Raw genomic sequence first — 19,356 nt, forward strand, 5'->3', positions numbered from 1 at the left:
AGGCACACACAGACAGTTATTACGGATAATGATTTGGATGCTATTTAAGTGTTTTGCCTTTTTGTCAGTTTTGAAATCCCTCTGTATTTTTATTTTATGGAGATGGTGGAGACCTACCAACATCTGGTACTGCACCATCCATTGCTGCAATTAGGTTTAACCTAATGCTTGTTTTTATTTTGATGGCCAGATGATGTGGTTTGAAGATCAAATGCCTGTCAAGCTAGCCATCCTCCTAGTCTGCTCTCACACCTCCACAACTAGCAGCTTAGCCAATTCATCCTCCTTATCTGCTTTGGGATCTTGTTTAGAAAACCACTCCCTCCACTTTATTTATTCAAAAGATCACAATGTAGCTAAGGAAACTGAAATCTAAAAAAGATTCAGTTAGGACTTTATGAAGACACTTTTTGATCAAGCTCTTTAACATTTTACCTCTCACCACTGTGTTTTACAGTAAGGAACAGGAACAGGTAAGTTAGAAAGCACTTTCTCCTGTAAGCTAGTGAAATTCATGTGTGCCACAGTCTGAAGGCTACACAGTAAAATGTTACAATCACAGCTACCTAGAGATGCATATGTGAAAACAAGCATTTTCAAAGATGATTGTTCTGAACACTCCTTTAAGCCCACAAATGTACATCATTTAAGCTTTCTTTGCATCACGTCAGGTAAGGGAGAGGTAGAACTAGCTGCACTAAAACCTCCTTGGGTTTCTCCCTGCAACTAGAGAAATCCCACTTTGGACTCTCAGGCAGGATTTGTAGAGAAGGTCCTGTTGGGCAGACGCTGGAGAACAGGCAGGCAGAAGGTAGCAAAGCTAATACAACGAAGACCATCCAAAGAGCAACTTGTTCTCAAGGAGCTAGTACTACTACCTCTAATTTTGTGTGCCAAACAGCTTGGACAGCTAACGCTAGTAGACAGAGATTTCCCCATGGCTTACGTTACTGTATAGTGCAAAGACTGCTAAACACTGGGTGCGAATGGAGTACTGTACCACTTTGATGCAGGAGATCTGGAGCTGAAGCTATGAAATACAAAATGCATTAGTGCAATACATTAGGAAAGATTGACTCCTTAATCAAAGAATAGAAAAAATATAGAGCATTCTAAGTGTGTTTTTTTTTTTTTAAAAAAAAAAAGTTTAAAACTTTATGCAGTTCTTGTTGAGGTTTAAATCAGTGTTACACTTTTTTCCCCAAGTTTGTACCCCTGAGTCAAACATTGAATAAACATTGTACAGTAGGTACAGAAACTAGTGTCTAGTTAAAAAGCAACACATTTGAATGGCCATTGCTTTGAAGTGTTAAACGGTGACACTACCCTTCTCAATGGGTGAAGAAAAAAAAAATTGCACTCTCATTTGTTCTTAGTTTATAACTAGGTAAAAGATCTCAAGAGTTTCCAACCACATTGTTCCACGTGTTAGGCTGAGGTTTGTGATAAATGAAACCTTCAGTAAGGAAACCTGTTGGGGCTTCATCATTTGAATATGCACAGTTGAGGACAACTACAACAAAGCAAAGCAATCTTTCCAAGTTATAAGTTGCATGAGATCATATTAATCTTGGAGCACTATGTGAAGGTAGGCAGAGTTCTTTGACTATGAGTATCAGGAGCTCTAAACTCAATACCCCTTATATCCAATATATTTTACTAGAGTAATGACTAAATTGCTATAACTTTGGCCTCTTGGCCTCTATTAAAATGGAACATTAACACTTTTGCTAACTTAAACATGGTAACATTCAGCTTACTAGAACCTCTGCTGACTGTCTCCAAGAATAATTCATGCTTTTTGCACTTTTCTTCTTCCTATCTTTACAACATCAGGAATAAGAGCTTATTTAGAAGGCAGGTTCAGGTGCAACAAGGACTCACTGTTAATCATTTGGTTTGTTCTGAAAAAAGTGTGTAAAGGACCACCCTATGTTACTGGGTTTGGGAGAGTCTTCATCATCTTTTGGGGGAAGCAGAAACTGTCGGGAATTAATGGAGCATGGGCTCCCAAAAGATGCATTTTCATTGTTGCTTTCAACGGATCCAGGAGAGTCTGGAGTATCCACGTTCCAGGCATTTGTGTTTGCTTGAGGTCTGTAACCTGCAGTTTTATCCAGTTCTTCCTCTGCAGGTAAGCGACTCTCTATTTTCAGAGCACTGATAGGCAGCTGCATTTGTGGCTTATAGCCTGCTGTAGTCACTACATCTATTTCTGGCTCCTCCTCTGGTTTAATTTGAGGCTGATACATTGACTGGATGTCAATGTAAACCACCTGAGATGACCCCACAGGTTCATCCATAGGGGGATTTGAGATCTCCTCTTCAATGATAGGGGGACAGTAGGACACAACCACGTGGTTCTCCGTTTCTGAGTCAGAGCCATCTTCAGGCACAGTGGTGTCTGCTGCTGGGGACATCATCTCTGTGTCTTCAATCTTGGGAGCTGCAGACCGTGTTTCCACCACTTCAACGCTATTGGGGGTGCATGGGTTCATTTCCAGTGTTTTAAGTGTCTTATTCCCCTGAAGCGAGAAAAAGGAGAAGGGGGAGAGACTAAGCCAAAACACCTGGAAATCCTGAAAGCATCAACTTGTCCAAATTAAACCAGTGTGTTGGTTAATCCCACTTGCATTAATCCCACTGCCATTAGTACAATATAAAAAAAAGTGGTTTAGTTCTAATTTTCTGGCTGATCCCATATTCCTGTTACTGTTAACAGTATTTTAGCCAGCTTAAAGAGACTCCAAATCTTGCAGTAAGTGTTTGATAACTCTTCCACCAAATCTTGACTTCGTGTAATTCCTTCCAGAAGGTTGTTTATGTGTTCCAGCTACTCTGTCTACCAGAAGGTTAGCGATATGGCATGTACACTTCTCTGCATTTTCTACTTCTCCTAACACTATGACAAAGACAGGTACGTTACTCCCACTTCGTTTTCATGACCAGACACTCCTCATTATTGTGGGAGGAGAGAAATGCAGCAGTTCCTTCCTAGTTCAAACATTGCAAGAAACTACATTAACAACAAGAAAGCTCTAGATAGCACCTAACAAAAGTTACTCAGTAGCTTGTCCTGTTCCTCCCTGCCACAGAGTTTTTTCTACAACCAGAGCAGAAGACCCAAAGTTTAAAAAATAATTCTTTGCTCGCAATATCTTTCATTAGGTTAAAATACTAGATTTAAAATGAGTGTTACCTCACAGATGTTCTTCTGAAACTGCAGTGCCTTACTGTTCTCAGGATTTGGGATCTCTGGATAAAATGTTTCTTTAATCCTTTAAAGAGGAAAGAACAAACTTTTAAAAGTTACCAAGCCCTGAAACAGATTGTGAATACACAAAAGGAATCAAGATGTTTCCCTTTAATTCAGAATACTGAAGACATCTGGCACAAAGATTTAGTGTGTTACACTTTCACTGGAAATGGAAAAAACGGCAAACTTTTTTTTTTTTTTTGTTTTAAACTGGGGAATTTGATATGCCACGTTTACGAAAAGTTGAAGATAGGATGTCTACCTGACTGTTTGTGGATGGCTCAATTACAGTATGTCGCCAGCTTATTTCTATTTGGGAACTATTTATAAACAGTGCTCAGTGGAAGACAGGCTCCTGCAATGCTTTTTGCATTTCTCACTCTGACCTCTTTCCAGCTCAATTTCTCCTTCACCTTCTACAATGTATTTTAGCCACCAACCTTTAAACAAAGCCCACTGGCACCTTTGGGTACTTGGAGAAAACAATGTGTTACTAAAATAATGGAAAACTCTAGCACTGGAGCAAACACATCCAGGGAAACATCAGAAGTGAAGGCATGCATTTACCATTCCCTCTTTCGGTAGCAGAAGATGCTGGCCACCACTCCAAGCAGCACAACCACTGCCACAGGGATGAGAATTGCAATGATTAATCCTACAGCTGGGGGACACAAAGAAAAGACAGTAAATACATATCTAAAGTTACCAGCAAATTTTGCACCTTTTTATCACTCCCACAGATTAGAGACCACTTCATTAAACTCGTCTAACAGTGGTCTGCCGTGACCTATACCACACACTTCCCCTTTGCTGGAAGGGCAAAAGTCCATCCATAAACAGAGCTGATTCGGTGATAGCTACAGGAATCAGCAGATACTTCTCTCTGATTGCTTAATTGCGAAAGGCTTCATATGCAACATGAGACTGATTACCACTGTAACCCTGTTCTCAGTAAGCACTGGAATTGCACTTTCAGGTTACTTGAGCTGGCCAAATCTCTGGTAATGGCTCTCACAGGCCAACAACTCATTGCACACTCTGCACTGCCTTTTATATGGTTTACAACGCTTCTGATCCCCAGGGTTTAGCTCTGATATATTCCCACTGTCTTCCTCCATTGATGTTATGTTCCCCAAGTTTGATCTTTCGTGTATCTTAGTTGTACCCCAGTGTTTAGTGTTTTATATGAAGTATTTTCTTTTGTTGTTGTTGTTGGTTTTTTTTCTTTTTTTTTGGTTTTTTTTTTGTGTTTTTTTGTTTGTTTGTTTTTTGTGGGTTTTGTTTGTTTGTTTGTTTTGTTTTTTGGTTTTTGGGGTTTTTTTCCCCCAAAGTCAATCTTTTCCTTTTTATTCTAAGTGTCTTTCTGGGTTTGTTTCTGTCAGGGGATCGATAAAAACTAAATTCAAAGCAGAGAGGCATCTGTTTATAATTCTGAAATTGGTAAATATTTCCAGTATGTCTTTCTTCCCACCATGTATTAGCAGATCCTCATCATGGGAAACCTGACAAAAACAACTCGCTGCTTGAGAAGACTCCACCATATTTAGTAGTAGTTTAGAGGTCATTTTTCTTGCATACATTACCATGAACTACAAGGCAGCTGTAATAGGATAGGATCTTTTCCTCACCCTGAACTGTACCAATTTTGGTATTTTAACATAACCAACTAAATAAATTAGACTGTAGGCCCAAACTACCTAAGGGGACTTGAAAAAAAACAAAAACAAAACCAAAAGAAAACTCAGCTTTATACAGATCGTACAGTTCCTGAGCTGAAGACTATTAATGAACAGGGATATTCAACTTACAGTCCTCCTTTGTCACCACATAGAGGCTGTTTGGAGGGCTCAACCCACCAGCAGTGTAGGCTTGTAGGTCCAGTTGGTAACTTGTCTTGCCTTGAAGATCAAGTATTTTCAAAGACTTCTTTGTTAAGTCAGTGATATTCTTAACTTTAAGTTCTGGGTTTCCTGTTCATTTGGAAGCAGTAAGAAAAGCATAACTTTGTAAGAAATGAATTGACAAAGACAGCCTCAGCTTTAGCAAGACTTACTTGAAGTCAGCATAAGAAACCTGAAGAACAATCTGTGTAAAGGAAAACTGAAATAAAGAATCCTAGCAACGCTGCTTCCTTATACAGCACCAAACAGCACAGGAGCATGTTGTTGCTGCAGACCAGCTTCAGTTTCTTATGCTCCTGCTTGTCCTCTTATGATACTGAGTCAGGCTTCAATTCTGTACAGAGATGTCCTTACAAGGTGGGTACTGGAAGAATATACCCAATTAAATAGAGCCATGTAACCTCCCCCATGTCTCATCTACCCCGGGTAACTGTACATAGGGCAGTGTGTCACATTGCCACTTAGTCACTGCATAGCTTTACGGCCTCAGCGGGCCAAGGTTTTCTCTGACTTTTGCCTTAAATTAAAAAAAACAACTGTGCTAACCACACGAGGAACCGATTATTTCAAATACCTTTGTCACATATCAGGAGCCAATTATATCAGTGAGTAATGCAAATGAATTATGATTGAAGCATCTTTTTAAAGTGAAATTAAATTATTTAAAAAAAAGAAAAAAAAAAAAAAAGCTTGAGCAAGGAAGTTGCAATCTATAGATTTCATTTACCTGATTCCGAAAGCCTAGGCTTTAAAGCATCTTTTTCACCTTTTGCAAAGGAAAGCCGATATCCCTCTAAAAACCCCTGACAATCTTCAATAGGAATGTCGTCCCATTTTACCAATATAGAATCTGAAGAAGTTTCTTCTACAGTAAAATTCGGTGCACGTTTTGGAGCTGCAGGGAGAATAATGAAGGAAAAAGCTACTAAGAAGCCACCTTATCATTAAATGCTGAATCCATGTGTTTCAACAGTTTTATTTCAGGGCTGGCATTTTCAGCTTTTTCCTGAATACTTTTTCCTCAGTGTCAAAGAACATGTGAAAAGACTTAGTAGGTGATACTACACAAATACAAGTATGTTGGTCTTGTTATTAATTACTGCAGTGTTATCTACTAACAGAGGCCAAAAGAAAAATCTCTCCTTGGGCAGCCTTCTTACAAACCCATACATGTAAATACCCTTCTTCCTGCAACAAACCCCAAAAGATTGCATAAACATTCAGAGCACACAAATTACTTAGCTTTTAAAGGCTTTAAGTCTGTGACCTCATAGCCTGTCTTCAAATTAAACAAACTCCACATTCCTATCATGAAAATCTATCTCAGCTTAGAAGAACTACTCTTAGCAGGCATCACAAGTCCTTATTCCAACACCTGTACCCCACTGAAAGTGTTACAGCAGATATTGTGTAAGGTCATGTGCGTCAGGACATAGTCTGACATGTGGCATTGATCTGACATTGGACTGATGAGCGCTGAACTCATGCTTAAGAAAGCATCAATTTTTGTCTTGACGGTTATCTGTCCAAAAGCAAATCTGAAGTTTTAGAATGAATCTATGCTCTTGTGCAAAGTAAACGCATTTCTCAGTTCCTAGTAAGTTTCTTCTGCATATTCAATGCATTTTTTAGTCCCCGAAAGTCTTAACCCTTTCAGCTTGAAAGCTTCCAATCTGTTGAGAACACACATGGAAAAATCTCCTGGGAAACTGTTCAGGATTCTTACAGAGATACAAATGGCTGAAAGTTGAGTTTCTGGTAAAATTGCCTTAATCACACCTTCAACCATAGCAATGAAATAAACAATGGCATTTCCAAGGGCTCAGGTTATGTCAGCAGCTCAGTTTTCCAGGCAAACTATTTTAGAGGAAAACACATTAAACTTCAAAGTGAAATGGGTACTGTAGTTACAATACAATACAATGTTGTGACATTAATTAATTAATACATTACATTATATATAATATTATATATTATATATATAATAATATATTATATATAATAATATAATATATATATAATATTAATACATTAATTAATACAATACAATACAATGTTGTGACATTAAAGGGTAAAGCCATGTTCAGATACCTGGGAACAGAAAGCATTCAAACACTAAAGCATCTCCAGGCAAGAAATCCTCAGCCCTGGATCGAACTGCCGGAGGGAATACAAGTGCAATTCCCAAAGTAGCATGTACTCTAGGATCTAGTTCTGGTCCAAGAAGTGCTTTTAAACAGAAATTCTGTGAACGCTTTTTATATTTATATTTATTTATTTATTTATATAATAAGCTGTACCAAACACACTCAGAAATCTACTTTGACTTGAATCAGAAAGTTGCCTCCTCTCCTGCAGAAGTGACCACAGTCCTGTGGTTCAAATTACGCCTTCAACTTTGAAGACCACTGTCTTCAGAGCAAACTTCTGTGACAGCCTGTACCACCAGACAAGCTGGAAAACACAAGGATACTGCATCCTGGGAACTGGAAGTGGCTGGAGAAATGTATTACAATTATATACAGAGAAGAAGCAGAAGTCAGTAGTACTGTATGGGGATTCTGGTCTCAATCTTCTTCTGCCAACACTGAGCTAAAAATAGACACAGTCTAAAATCACTTTGTAAAGATCCTGAAAGATAAAGTGCACTTACGCAGCTCTTTCATATACCCAGTTATGTTTTTCAATAACTGATATCCCCTGGACTTGCAGCCGTATAGTGAAAAGTTGTATCTCACACCAGGCCTAAAGAGAGCTGCAAGAGAAAATCGCAATAAGAATATTTCACATATGAAGAGCGATGCTTTTAGCTCGCATATGATGCCGACTTACATAAATACATACTAAAAAATTACAAAGTCTTAGACCACAGTGTTAGGTATGAATACTATCCCTACTTTTAACTCCTATAAAAGCGATGCTATCAGATGCAGTTCAGAGGCAGCAAGCACATCTAGCTCCTGGAGAAATTTTTGTTCTAAACAAATAGGATTCAAAACAAGCTACTCAAATTGCATAAATTGCTCTTTCCATGGGGAAACACAAACTGAAGTTACCAGAAACAATCCCCTTCCTTTCCTCCCACAGCAGCCATGTAGATCCTGCCGCCTCCTCAGAAATACAGATGCATTTTGAAATACCCAGACTTATTACAGCAACAGCACAAAAGAAATTCAGAGAACTCTCCAAAGTGATAGTGAAACATTTCAGTGATGAAATCCAGGCCTGAACTAACGCTACAAAACACAGTCCTCAAATTTCCACTTCACATGTCTTTGGCAGAGGTATAGGTTCTTGATACTACAACATGTAAACAATTTACCACTTCCTGGTATTTTCTCTAGTCAGGGGGGTACACTACTTTCAAGATTTTTTCTAAACAAGATGCTACTGTGAAACTCTACAGAAGTCAAGCAGGTTTTGCAAGCGTTCAGGTCCAGCCTGAGAGATTCTCCTGGCAGGACCAAGCTCAGTGGTGGACTTGCCAGCTTAAGACCAGCCCTAGCAGCCTGGTAACTCCCACAGCGTGCCGCAAGGAGCATCCCAGGGAAGAGCTCAGGACTAGAGCAGTGTATTGTTGGACAGACATATTATTGTCTGCTCTAGTCATCACAAACGAAAACAACATGGACACAGTGTTGTAATTTTAGGGAGGAAAACATTTTGCCCCCCCCCGTCCCAGGTCTCACTCCTCCCCAACTTTTCTACATACACAGCTCCAAGTTGTTTTCTCTAATGGAGACTTTATACACTAAACTCTTCCAAAAAGCAAATATGTATACTTGTAAACAACGGTGAAAAATCCTACATCTTTCTTGGGTCCTCTCTTTCCTCTTCTGCTCCAACTAGTCCCACCACAGCTGAGTTTCATTTCCCTGATCTGCCCACCAGCATCTAGAGACCTGGAATGTGCCCTGTTCCAGGAAATTTCAATTGCTGACAGCAAGCCAACACATGGAGGTCACACTTGAAAAAAATCTGCCTCATGTAAAAACAACAGATTAGTCTTCCCCCATCCTGAGCAGCGCTGTTTACGTTTAGAATCCAAATAAAACCCCAAACCCTAGATTAACCATTATACATTAGGCTGAGTTAGGAAGCTGTTGAGTGTAGCTTGAAGAGGTAATTTCAAAACAGTTAATAAACGTAGGATGATAACAGTTAAGTAAATACTGATAGCTGGATTTGGCAAGGCTGTATAAGAAATTAAAATAAACACAGTACCAAGAAGGGGTTCATTTATATACACAAGCACACAGCAATGCAACAATCTTCAACCTGTAGCTTTGGTGCTGCTCTCATTCCACACACTGCTCAGGTTCTCAACCATAAAGACTCACAAAAAATTATTTCTGACTTACCAGACTTTATCACTGCATCTGTTGTATTTGAAGGAAATTTCTGCCAGTCCACACCACAGGGTTCAGACCCGGATGAATGACACCATTTTACTATGTAGCCACAGGTCATGTTGGGGTAAGAATTCCAAGAAATATAAATTCCATTCCCCATTGCCACAGCCCGATCTGTTTTGACATTGTCTGCAACAAAGATGACATGAAAATCCATCAGAGAGCAGACACTTATCTGTACTCCACGCTGGAAGAAAGCCTTCCAGCCACAGCAGAAAGGTTTTATAAACTGCAGTCACTTCTAAGAACCAGAGGCGCGCTCCTGGTACTGTGAAATTCGAAGCGGTGCACTCAGCTATGCTTTCTGAAGAGCTGGAAATCAGACGTAGCCTGCAGCAAATCCCTGAGCCAGCCTTAAGTATGATAACAAGAAGTGTTGCAGCTCATGACTGGCTTAAAAAGCACTTTTTCAAGGTAAGGATTTACAGCAGATGTCAGGTTCAAATCTGACTTGACACCAATTTGGCAGGAGCCTCCAGCTATAAATTCCTGCTGTCATTTCATCAGTTTGCTTTGTGTTTCTTTCAAAGTGTCTTGCTGTCACTTGCCCGACAGAAAACCATTTTTCACTAAGAATCAACAGCAAAAGTCAAGTCCCTGGTGAACTTTATGGAGCTCCAGTCAACCAAGGGTAAATTTAAAAAAAAAAAAAAAAAAAAAAAGCTTTGCCTTTAGTCTATTTTTCTAGTTCTTGATTATCAAAGGTTTAGCTGCCCTTGAAGTGATCAGATCTAGGAATGATTTCTGATTCCTGCAGCTTCCCTTCACGGCTGTCCATCAGATGGGACCCTGCAGAGCTACGGGATGTTTTCCAAAGGCCACACAACAGATTTGCAAAAACAATCTCAGGGTTTCAGTTTTTCTTTTTTCAGTGTTCTCATTTATACTCCCTATTGAGTCTATTATTTCATGTTATTAAAGCCATAAACTATGGAAGGCTGAAGGGCAAGGGCAGTTTTCAAGAACCAGTGCTGTGAAAACTTTACTCACACAGATGTGCTGTGAATGTTGAAGGACTATTTCTAAATAATCTGAACACACAGTGTACAAAGTGTACAGTCCTTTTCTAGTTTGATCATGGCAACAAAGACCGACATGATTAGAAAAAGCAAGGCAACTCTAGAAGTCCCTCAATACTTTTCTCTAACAAACTACTATGCATCCAGTGAAACCACACTTCTATGATGCTGGAAGAGAGCATATTTCTAATTAGATTGCTTTAATTTTCCTATTTACAGGAAAGACTTTTTACTGACAGTGAGCACATACTCTCTAAAAAATGCTTAAATACACCACACTCAATTTTATTTCCCGAGCCAGATGACTAGAAAGTCACCCAGGCCAATACTGCTCATTTTGATGTATTTATAGCCGCAAGCAAGACTAGTAGAAATAACTACTAGCACTTCAGTAGTACTGTGGTAGTGGAGCTTGTAACAGCCAGATTATATGCCCCGACTCTCTGCAGAGCACTTTTCAGAGACAGTGACAAATTCATTAAGGCAGAGTACCCTTTGTTTGTGTTTTCAGTTTTCACAAAACCTCAGCAGATCTCAAGCTTCAGAGCCGCTGCTCTCTTACAGCCATTAAAAGCACTTACAGACTGTACACAGGAAGCAGCCAAAAAAGATGTTTGGGCAGAAATGTCATCCAGTTCAGTGAATGAGTCATCTTTCATGACTCCAGTCAGTGACTCAGATAATTCCTATACCAACTTGGGAGCAAATTTTCAACAAGTACAAGATGGGTGACACCAAAGGCAACTTCAGACATGCAAGAGAAAGCTATAAATGAACGCAAAGCTCCAGCTGCCATCAGCTGTCCCACACGACAAACCTATTACAGAGAGACCTTCCTGACTCACAGTCTCATTCTTGCATTGCTGAGGGAGAGCTATAAGAGCATTTTCATTCATTCAACTGTCCCATACAATTGCTTTTCCCTCCAAGGAGCAGACTAAGAATATACTTTGAGGTATTGGTGTTTCGGAGAAGTGCAAGAAACATTCAGAGCAACGGGTTTCCTTCTCATGGAAACAAACTTGTTCTTTCTCTCACTGTGAATCTCAGTCAAAGCACATTTCTTCCCATGAGAGATGGCACTGTCTTACCAGAACCTGAGTTGCAAGCTGGGAAACTGTGATACCTGTTCTCTGGGTGGGGAAGGAGAAGTAGCACCATATAGGGTCCTGCCAAACAAGCAGAGAGGGGCCTTGCTGTGTGTATCTGTCCTCCCTGCATGCATTGGCCAGATCTGGAGCCAAAAGTTTGGACTTTGGGAGACTACACTCTTCCTGGCGTGCAGGGAAGCATGGGCTCTCAATAACCACATGCAATATTATCTTCTCTCCAAGTTCAGTGTTAGGCGAAAAAAATCACTATCTGGCTCAGCTATTTCTCTTTACAAAAGCCCGCAGCAAGAGTGGCAGTGCTTTAATTGGGAAGCTAAAGTCCTACCTCCTTTTCAAACACTGGCTTCTAGCACAAGGATGCCAACACTTTACCAACCAGCCCAATTAATATTCTCCTGCAGAACTCACAGGCATTGAACTGACAATTCTCCCCCTTAAAAAGCCACACAGCAGCCCCAAAACTTTATTCTGATTCTCTTTAGCATGTAGCACTTTCTAGTGTCTCAACAAGAACACGCAGAAATAAACTGAGCTCCCTAAACATCAGAGATCGACACTAATGCTTTGAAACCTCATCCTTGTTCCTGGGAGGCCTCCAAAAAGTGTAAATAGCTGCAGAGACTGCACACTATCACCCTCCTTTTATGCAGAGAGCACAATTAATTGGCGAGACGCTACCCTGAAAGCAAAGCAGCAATTTTTTTCTTCCCCCACCCTGGAGACATGGGTGGGGAAATAAACCAGAAACCAAACACAAAGAAAAAAAGCAAGTATCTGTCTTATTTTTCCATAAACAAACTCCAGGTATTCCTCAAGCTTTGAAGGCCTTTAGCTCTCTGCTGGAAGCACTCACCGCTTGGAAGTTCCGCACTTGTTATCTTCGAAGGAGGAGATGAGCCTGCATGATTCTTGGCTACAACGCTAATGACACAGTCATTTTTTCCAAGTTTTATCTCAGTACTGTTTGAAGGTTCGGTGACCTCTTTATACTCCAGTTGTGTCTCTAGCAGGTAACAGGACACTTCATGAGACACTATTTTTCCATTGGCTTCAGACAGGGACAAGGGCTATGAACGGACAAAGAGCACATTAAACCCAAAATGAAATAAACAAAAGAAGACATAGGATAACATGAATTTAATGTCCTGATCTAGTCTGATGACTGTTTAGGACTACAAGGCAGAAAAGAGAGTTATTCTCTGAGAATTAAGACATGAGTTCCTAAGTTTTTAATTTTCAGCTGAGATGTATTAAAACTTCAATTCTTCATGTGCAATGTTTCTCAATGTAATGTTTAAATTATTTAAACTTTAATAATATTATCATTTGGGGAAACGTATTTGTCTCAATGGGTGGTTCTATAAAAAGTTAAGCCATCTGATTTATTGACTATAAACTTCACTCATTTACATATGTGTAGGGAAATAGTTTTCATAAAGTTACATTATGTAATATTTTAAAACTTTAAGTGTCCTACCTACCTTCCAGAAGATTTTTAGACTTTTCCCAGAAGGACTTCTCTCTCTCCAGATATCTGGTCCTCTTGCAGGAGCTAAGGAAAAAAAAAAAGGTGTGGTTTTTTCCCAAGTTACACAGGAGACAATCTACCATCTACTAAAATTTTAGGTAGTTTAGATGGCTAATTTTAAAAACTATGGCTTCACAAGTTCAACATTTTATCATCTAAGAATTAAATAAACTCACGGGCTTCTAGTGTTGTGTGCTCCTCTATCCTGCTCCAGTCACTCCACTTCCAGAAGTGGTCAGCAGCCGAACAACGCACCCTGAACTGGTATTTGGTATATGGGTGCAATGTGTTCAGCTGAGCTGTGTAAGTTGAGAATTTTCCACCAGGCATGGAGATATTGTGCTGTTAAAAATTTACAGAAATTGACATGATATATATATATTTTGCTCCTAGATTATGCTGAAAGTCAACACCTATTTTTCCCCAAAAATATCGACAGTGTGAAAAAAAGCTGAAGTCAAGCCCTACAAAGAAATTAATGAAGAAGAAAAATATTTCCTATGCAGTCACCTTAAACAAGAAAAATTTTCAGAGGTCTGCCACAATGAAGTCATATATGTGACAGAAATTGAAATATGACAGTAGGTAGCACCTTTGAGATGTACAGAGTGAAAAGGAGAGAGAACACCGATGAGGATTCACCAGGACGAGCTCTGGACACAACAGCAGACAGCTGCCTCCCATCCATCCTGTCCAGCTCCCCTCCCTCCCACACGCAGCAAAACTTCTCCTCACATGAGGCAAGCCAGGATTTCACCTCTGGTATTCAGAACCTGCACTTCCACTGTGCACGTGCATATCAAACTGGGTGGGCAGAGGCCTTTTTCCTACGACACGTGCACAGAAGCGCTGAAGACAGTCTGTCTGAGCAAGATGTTTATCATGCAGTCTTCCTCCTAGGCGGTAATTTTTCCTTCCAAAGATACTATCCAGGTCTTACCCAGGTGATCCCTGTTGATAGCTCTTAGGACAGGACTAGTCTCTCCTATTATTGTTAAAATGGTACGAGCCTAGGGAGTATTTGTTTCACGACTACTTAAAGAAACCCGAAGCCTGGGAATACTTTTTACTGAATCTAATTATAACACATGTGCATCACAGCTGCCAAAAACTGGACTCCAAGTGACTTTAAGATGCAACTAATTGTGCATTTCTAAAGCCAAGTGACAACTTGAAAAATATAAAAAGAGCCAACAATCTCTCATACGGATAGAAAAGCTTCTGAAAACATCCTCAAAATGCCATGTAAAACCCCATAACAATTTCACAGCTACTTTTGCTTATTACAGAGAACTCTTGGAGGTTTTTTATTAAGCAACCAGAGTCAACATAACAAGGCTGTAAAAAAAAAGCTTCTACCAAGCTGTCTTTTGTGTTTCAAAATATCTGTAGCTGCAGGCTCTGATACAGGTGCAGTGAATCAAAGTCCTGTGGCAGCGTAAGACCATCTCCCACTGCCACAGATGACTGACCTGGTAGCAGAGCTCCCAAGAAAGCACGTGCCCCAGGCTCTGAGCAGCATAACTCTGGCTAGCCAGAACTGTGCAAACCTAATTTTTTAGCTGTTTAAACTAACTGAGCTGGGGGTGGGTGATACTCAGGTGCTTGTTTCCCCTGCTGACTGCTCCAGAAGCAGTAAGTGCTGGGAGCAGAGAAATGCAGACAACTGTGGCTGATGGTATCTCAGACTATACACCAAAATCCAACACAGCTCATCTGTCAGAGCTGTTATGTACATCTAAAAGCCAGTTCCTCCTCCTGATAACTCCAAGGATAGCCATGATTTTCTTTGCAGTGCCTAATCTATCTTTGGGTACATGTCATTATAGAGAAAATATAAAAGCTTAAGGCTTCATCATTAAGTGCTTTGAAACTATTTTAGAAATACCCATACAGAGCATGCATTAACTACTACTCTATTATTTTAGAAGCAATATGTATAGTGATTATCTTCAGTCTTAGCTGCATCACTTCTGTGGCTTGAGTGGCTTTAAAGATTCAAGGCTGTGCCCAACAGCTGTGCCCAACAGGCAACTAAATGCAGTGGGTAATACAATACTTTTAAAAAATCAAATAAGCATTGTAAAAAGCACCCTTTGGGGTTAATGTGTTCAAATTACAAATTCAAGCTCTGTGCAGGAAGACCTGGTAATTCAGCATGTGCCTACCCAAGCTGGTCAGAGACATCTGAATGCCCAAAAAGAGAATTTGGGGGTAAATCTCAGGCCAACTCAATATGCAGTTCTGCCATTTGGCTTCCGCAGTGACACAGATCACCCCACACAGAGTTAGGCAATATGGAAGAAGAGGATATATTCCTACCACCTACACTCCGTATCTGATGGTAGTGCCTAAATTAGTATCCTAAGCTCCTCTGACAGTCAGCAGAGTAAACATGCAGCTACAGTCAGTGACGCAGAGCGTCAAAGCCGGGCAGCAGCTGGAAGCCCGAATGCTGGAAAATCTGAACCCCACCCAGAAATACCTCCTTCTCTCCATCTGCAAAAGTCTTCTCTGGGGATTACCTACAGATACACCCAGTGGGAGAATCCTTCTCTATTCTGTCTCCTCATCACTGAAATACAAGCAGGCTTAGTAGCTCTGTATTACAGCCACAAGCATGTCAATTGCTGACAGCAAGTAAATGAACTGTTCTCTGAGAGAAAAGAAAAAAAAAATAAATTCAACTACAGACTGCAGCGGGCAACCTGAAACAAACCCTGTGTAAGTCTGCAGGGCAGCAGCACATCCTGGAGCAAACTTGTTAATACAGTTTGCACCAGGAAGGTCAAAGGACAAGGGCTGTCACCTATAAGGTCAGCACCCTCTCCAACTACCAAATTAGATGGTGTGTAATTTGATCTCCCTCTAAATTGTTTAAAAGCAACCAAAAAAAGAAAGAGAAAGCAGGCAACAATGAAGATAAGCAGAACTTTTTCTGATTTTAGTAAATGAACTTCCAGTCATCACTACATTAACCTTTTAATAAGACGATCAGAATGAAGCTCTAAGAGAAAAAACAATTTGAAACATGATTAATTCATTGAAAAAAATTAACGTTTGAGCCAAAAAAAAAAAAAATCCATTAAAAGCAACACTTACCATTTTTCGCTCAGAGTGACCACTGCTAATTTCAATTTGACACAGAAGCCTGATCTCAGCAAAGCTGCCGTTTATAAACCAATGCAGACGGGCGCTTGTAGAGCTGTTCCCAGAAACAGCTAACTTTTCTGGAGTTTTTGGATGAACTTAAAAAATAAAGAAAGAACTCTCACTTCTAAGAAAAAAACACCCATTTTAGTTCAGAAAAATCTGATTTTAAAAGATCAAAGAGAATCAGAAGGATAAATAAGTGATCCAATCAGCAACTAGGACAGCTGGTGCTGGGAAGACACCCACAAAGTCTCATTCCTGACACTCTTCTCAGCTATCAAACATGGAAACAGATTAATTTAAGGCTGAGCACACTGGCATATGTGGTAATGAGTTGGAGACACAGAAAAACATTTTCCCTCCTACTGACTTTATCAAAACAGCAAAACACAAGCTATTTCAGAGGACCACAGTGACAGATGAAATTCCATCAACTTTGTTCACCTTCTGGGAACTTTTAAAGTTAGAACTTAGTCTGCAGACTAGGACAGGGTAGGGTAGGACTCCTGAATGAGCTCTCCCTCCCCAAAACTCCCTTCACAGAATTTTTCAATAATTTTCAGTACTACTATTCATAGCTATCAGATAAAAAAAAAATCTCTACTGTTGGAATTGATCCAGCTACCCCTAAGGAAATATGTTCTCTATGTAGGGAATTAAGTGGACAGTGAGGGAAAGAACGGAAAGTAAAGAAACAGGAAAGAGCAGTCATATTCATTGGGTGCAAACCAGCCCAGTTTACAATTAACAGAAATAAATTATGCTTTTCTAGGACCTGCCAATTTATTCTGACAGTTCTAATCTCAGGTTAGTTGAACTAGGACATGGACAAAAACCCACAATGTCTTCATGTTTGTCCTGGTTTGAAGTAAAACCGAACCAATTTTCTGTTCTGTAACTTTACATCCTAGCTAGGCCTCCTCTAACTCTCTGAAATTAACGGCATATTGTGGAGAAAACTGCTCGTTCCCAGAATGATAAGACCAATGTTTGTGCTCCATGCCAAGGAACGGTATGCAGGGAGGCCCTTGCTTATACTTATTGCTATAACAACCAAGGTCAGCCAATTTCGTTATTTGCCCCCTTAGAGGGTCGGAAACGGAAAAAACGTAGAGGGGTCACATCGGTGGGGAGGAGTGGACAGGACAGGTGACCCAAACCTGACCAACTGGGGTATTCCATCCCATCTGCCCCATGCTCAGTATAAAAGCTGAGGGATCAAAGGGTCAGCCCCCTTCCTGCGATGGCCGACGTCCAGAGAGGACTCTGTCTGTTCATCTGCCTTTGATCCCGATCTGTGTGGTCCTGACTCCAGAGCTGGAATCCAGTTCCCATTCGTCGCTGAGTCCAGTTTGGGACTTCCCCAGTGCCTGCCGGTGACGTGACTGTCATCCTGGGAGCTTGATACGGTTTTGTATATATTGTATCTATTTCATTATTTTTTTTCTTTATTTTTATTTTAATATTAATTCTTCATTAAAGTAGTTTAGTTCATTCTAAACTTCTGAATCTCCTTTATCTCTTTCTCCTCCTCTCTCCTCTTTTGGGGGGAGAAGGGGGGGGAAGGGCCATCTGTTGGTCCGGTTTTGGTAAATTTGGCTGAAACCACGACAATGTTTAAATTAAGTTTTTCAGAGAGAATGGCAGAGTGCTGTAACCATTAGGATCCCCTGAATCCTAAGCTGTGGTTGTGAAGGCAGATGGAAACGGAAAGGAAAGACATCACTAGAAAGGTGGTCATCTTCTGTCTTTTCTTATTTAAACTGAAGGTCTAATTAAAGAAGTTATTTTTTTATGGTCCAAATCCTGCTGTTGTAAAACTATATAATATTTTGCCCTATAAGCAGACACTGAAATACAGGGTCACTTACAGTTCGTAAAGTTACCATTAAATTTTAATTATTGATGTGTAATATATAAGTAATATATAAACAGCAGGTGGCTAATTATTAGATTGCAAGCAGCACTTACCCACACACCAGTGTATCCAATTTGGTAGCATTGCTGTCAAGAACTGGCATCTCCCTGTATTGTTGCCTCAGGACATGTCCTAAGCTATTTTCTTTTCAAGTTCAAATTATTGAACATGGCACAATACTGGTGACAATAAAGCAAAATAATGACACCTATACCTATCAAAGTTCTTTAAACCCAAAACAAACAAATGGTTAGCATTAGACACAAATGGTAAACATATCTTTTTGCCTTTGCAGTTCTTAAGTCTTACCTCTTTGAGTTAAATCAACCAAAAGAGATGACTGTGTTTGCCCAATAGGATTGGAGACACCTAATATAAAATCGTAGGTTTTTTGATCAGCCAGTACTGGAAAACCACAGACACGTTCTCTGTTCATTTCATTGACTTCGCATGAAACATTTTTACCAGATATTCTACAAAGTAAAAAAGTGAGGGGTACAATTTAATTTCTGAGTTAGATAATTTCTAGCAACAGTCAGCAGTCCAGACTGCAAACACAGTAAAGAACGACGGGTTCACTGACACGTGGCTTACAGAATGATTTGATTGCAGAGGTATATCTACCACCACCACGCAGGTTAAAGTGGCATCAGTCATGACTTGCCCTGTTCTCACGTGAAACTCTCCTCTTCCACTAGCATAACATTTCCATCCTCTCACTTCTCAAAAGCCTGGAAAACAGGTAGGTCCTGTAAAACCACCTCACAAGTCACAACTAGGATTCTGATTTAAAGTATCTTTGTTCAGATCAGCATATATTTGCATTTAAAGAATGTTCTTAATTGCTTTCTGAACTAGGGAGATGCACACACATTAGATTGGCCCTGCCAAATCTAAACTAAGGTTTGTTACCTGGGATACATCCACTACTCATAGCTGTTTTTAAATCAAAAGCAGGAGAGGCAGTTCAGTAACAGCCAAGACCAGAGTTACATCTTAAGGGGTAAAATCTAAAGTGTGTACCTGTATGTATGTACATATATAGAAGTTGCTTTAA

At 40.0% G+C, this 19,356-nt stretch overlaps 1 protein-coding gene across 1 annotated transcript in view; it reads right to left on the bottom strand.

Moving 5' to 3' along the window:
• Positions 1–1,134: 1,134 nt before the first annotated feature.
• LOC141476931 (leukemia inhibitory factor receptor-like) overlaps positions 1,135–19,356 on the bottom strand; it is a 29,132-nt gene continuing 10,910 nt past the window's right edge. The window contains 12 exon segments of the mRNA XM_074165862.1: positions 1,135–2,525; positions 3,200–3,278; positions 3,824–3,917; positions 5,065–5,226; positions 5,885–6,052; positions 7,811–7,912; positions 9,519–9,698; positions 12,554–12,767; positions 13,182–13,252; positions 13,405–13,570; positions 16,331–16,476; positions 18,609–18,772. Of these exon segments, the coding sequence (XP_074021963.1) occupies positions 1,887–2,525; positions 3,200–3,278; positions 3,824–3,917; positions 5,065–5,226; positions 5,885–6,052; positions 7,811–7,912; positions 9,519–9,698; positions 12,554–12,767; positions 13,182–13,252; positions 13,405–13,570; positions 16,331–16,476; positions 18,609–18,772 (2,185 nt within the window). The 3' untranslated portion in view covers positions 1,135–1,886.

Source organism: Numenius arquata, chromosome Z, assembly GCF_964106895.1.
Source record: "Numenius arquata chromosome Z, bNumArq3.hap1.1, whole genome shotgun sequence".
NCBI lineage: Eukaryota > Metazoa > Chordata > Aves > Charadriiformes > Scolopacidae > Numenius > Numenius arquata.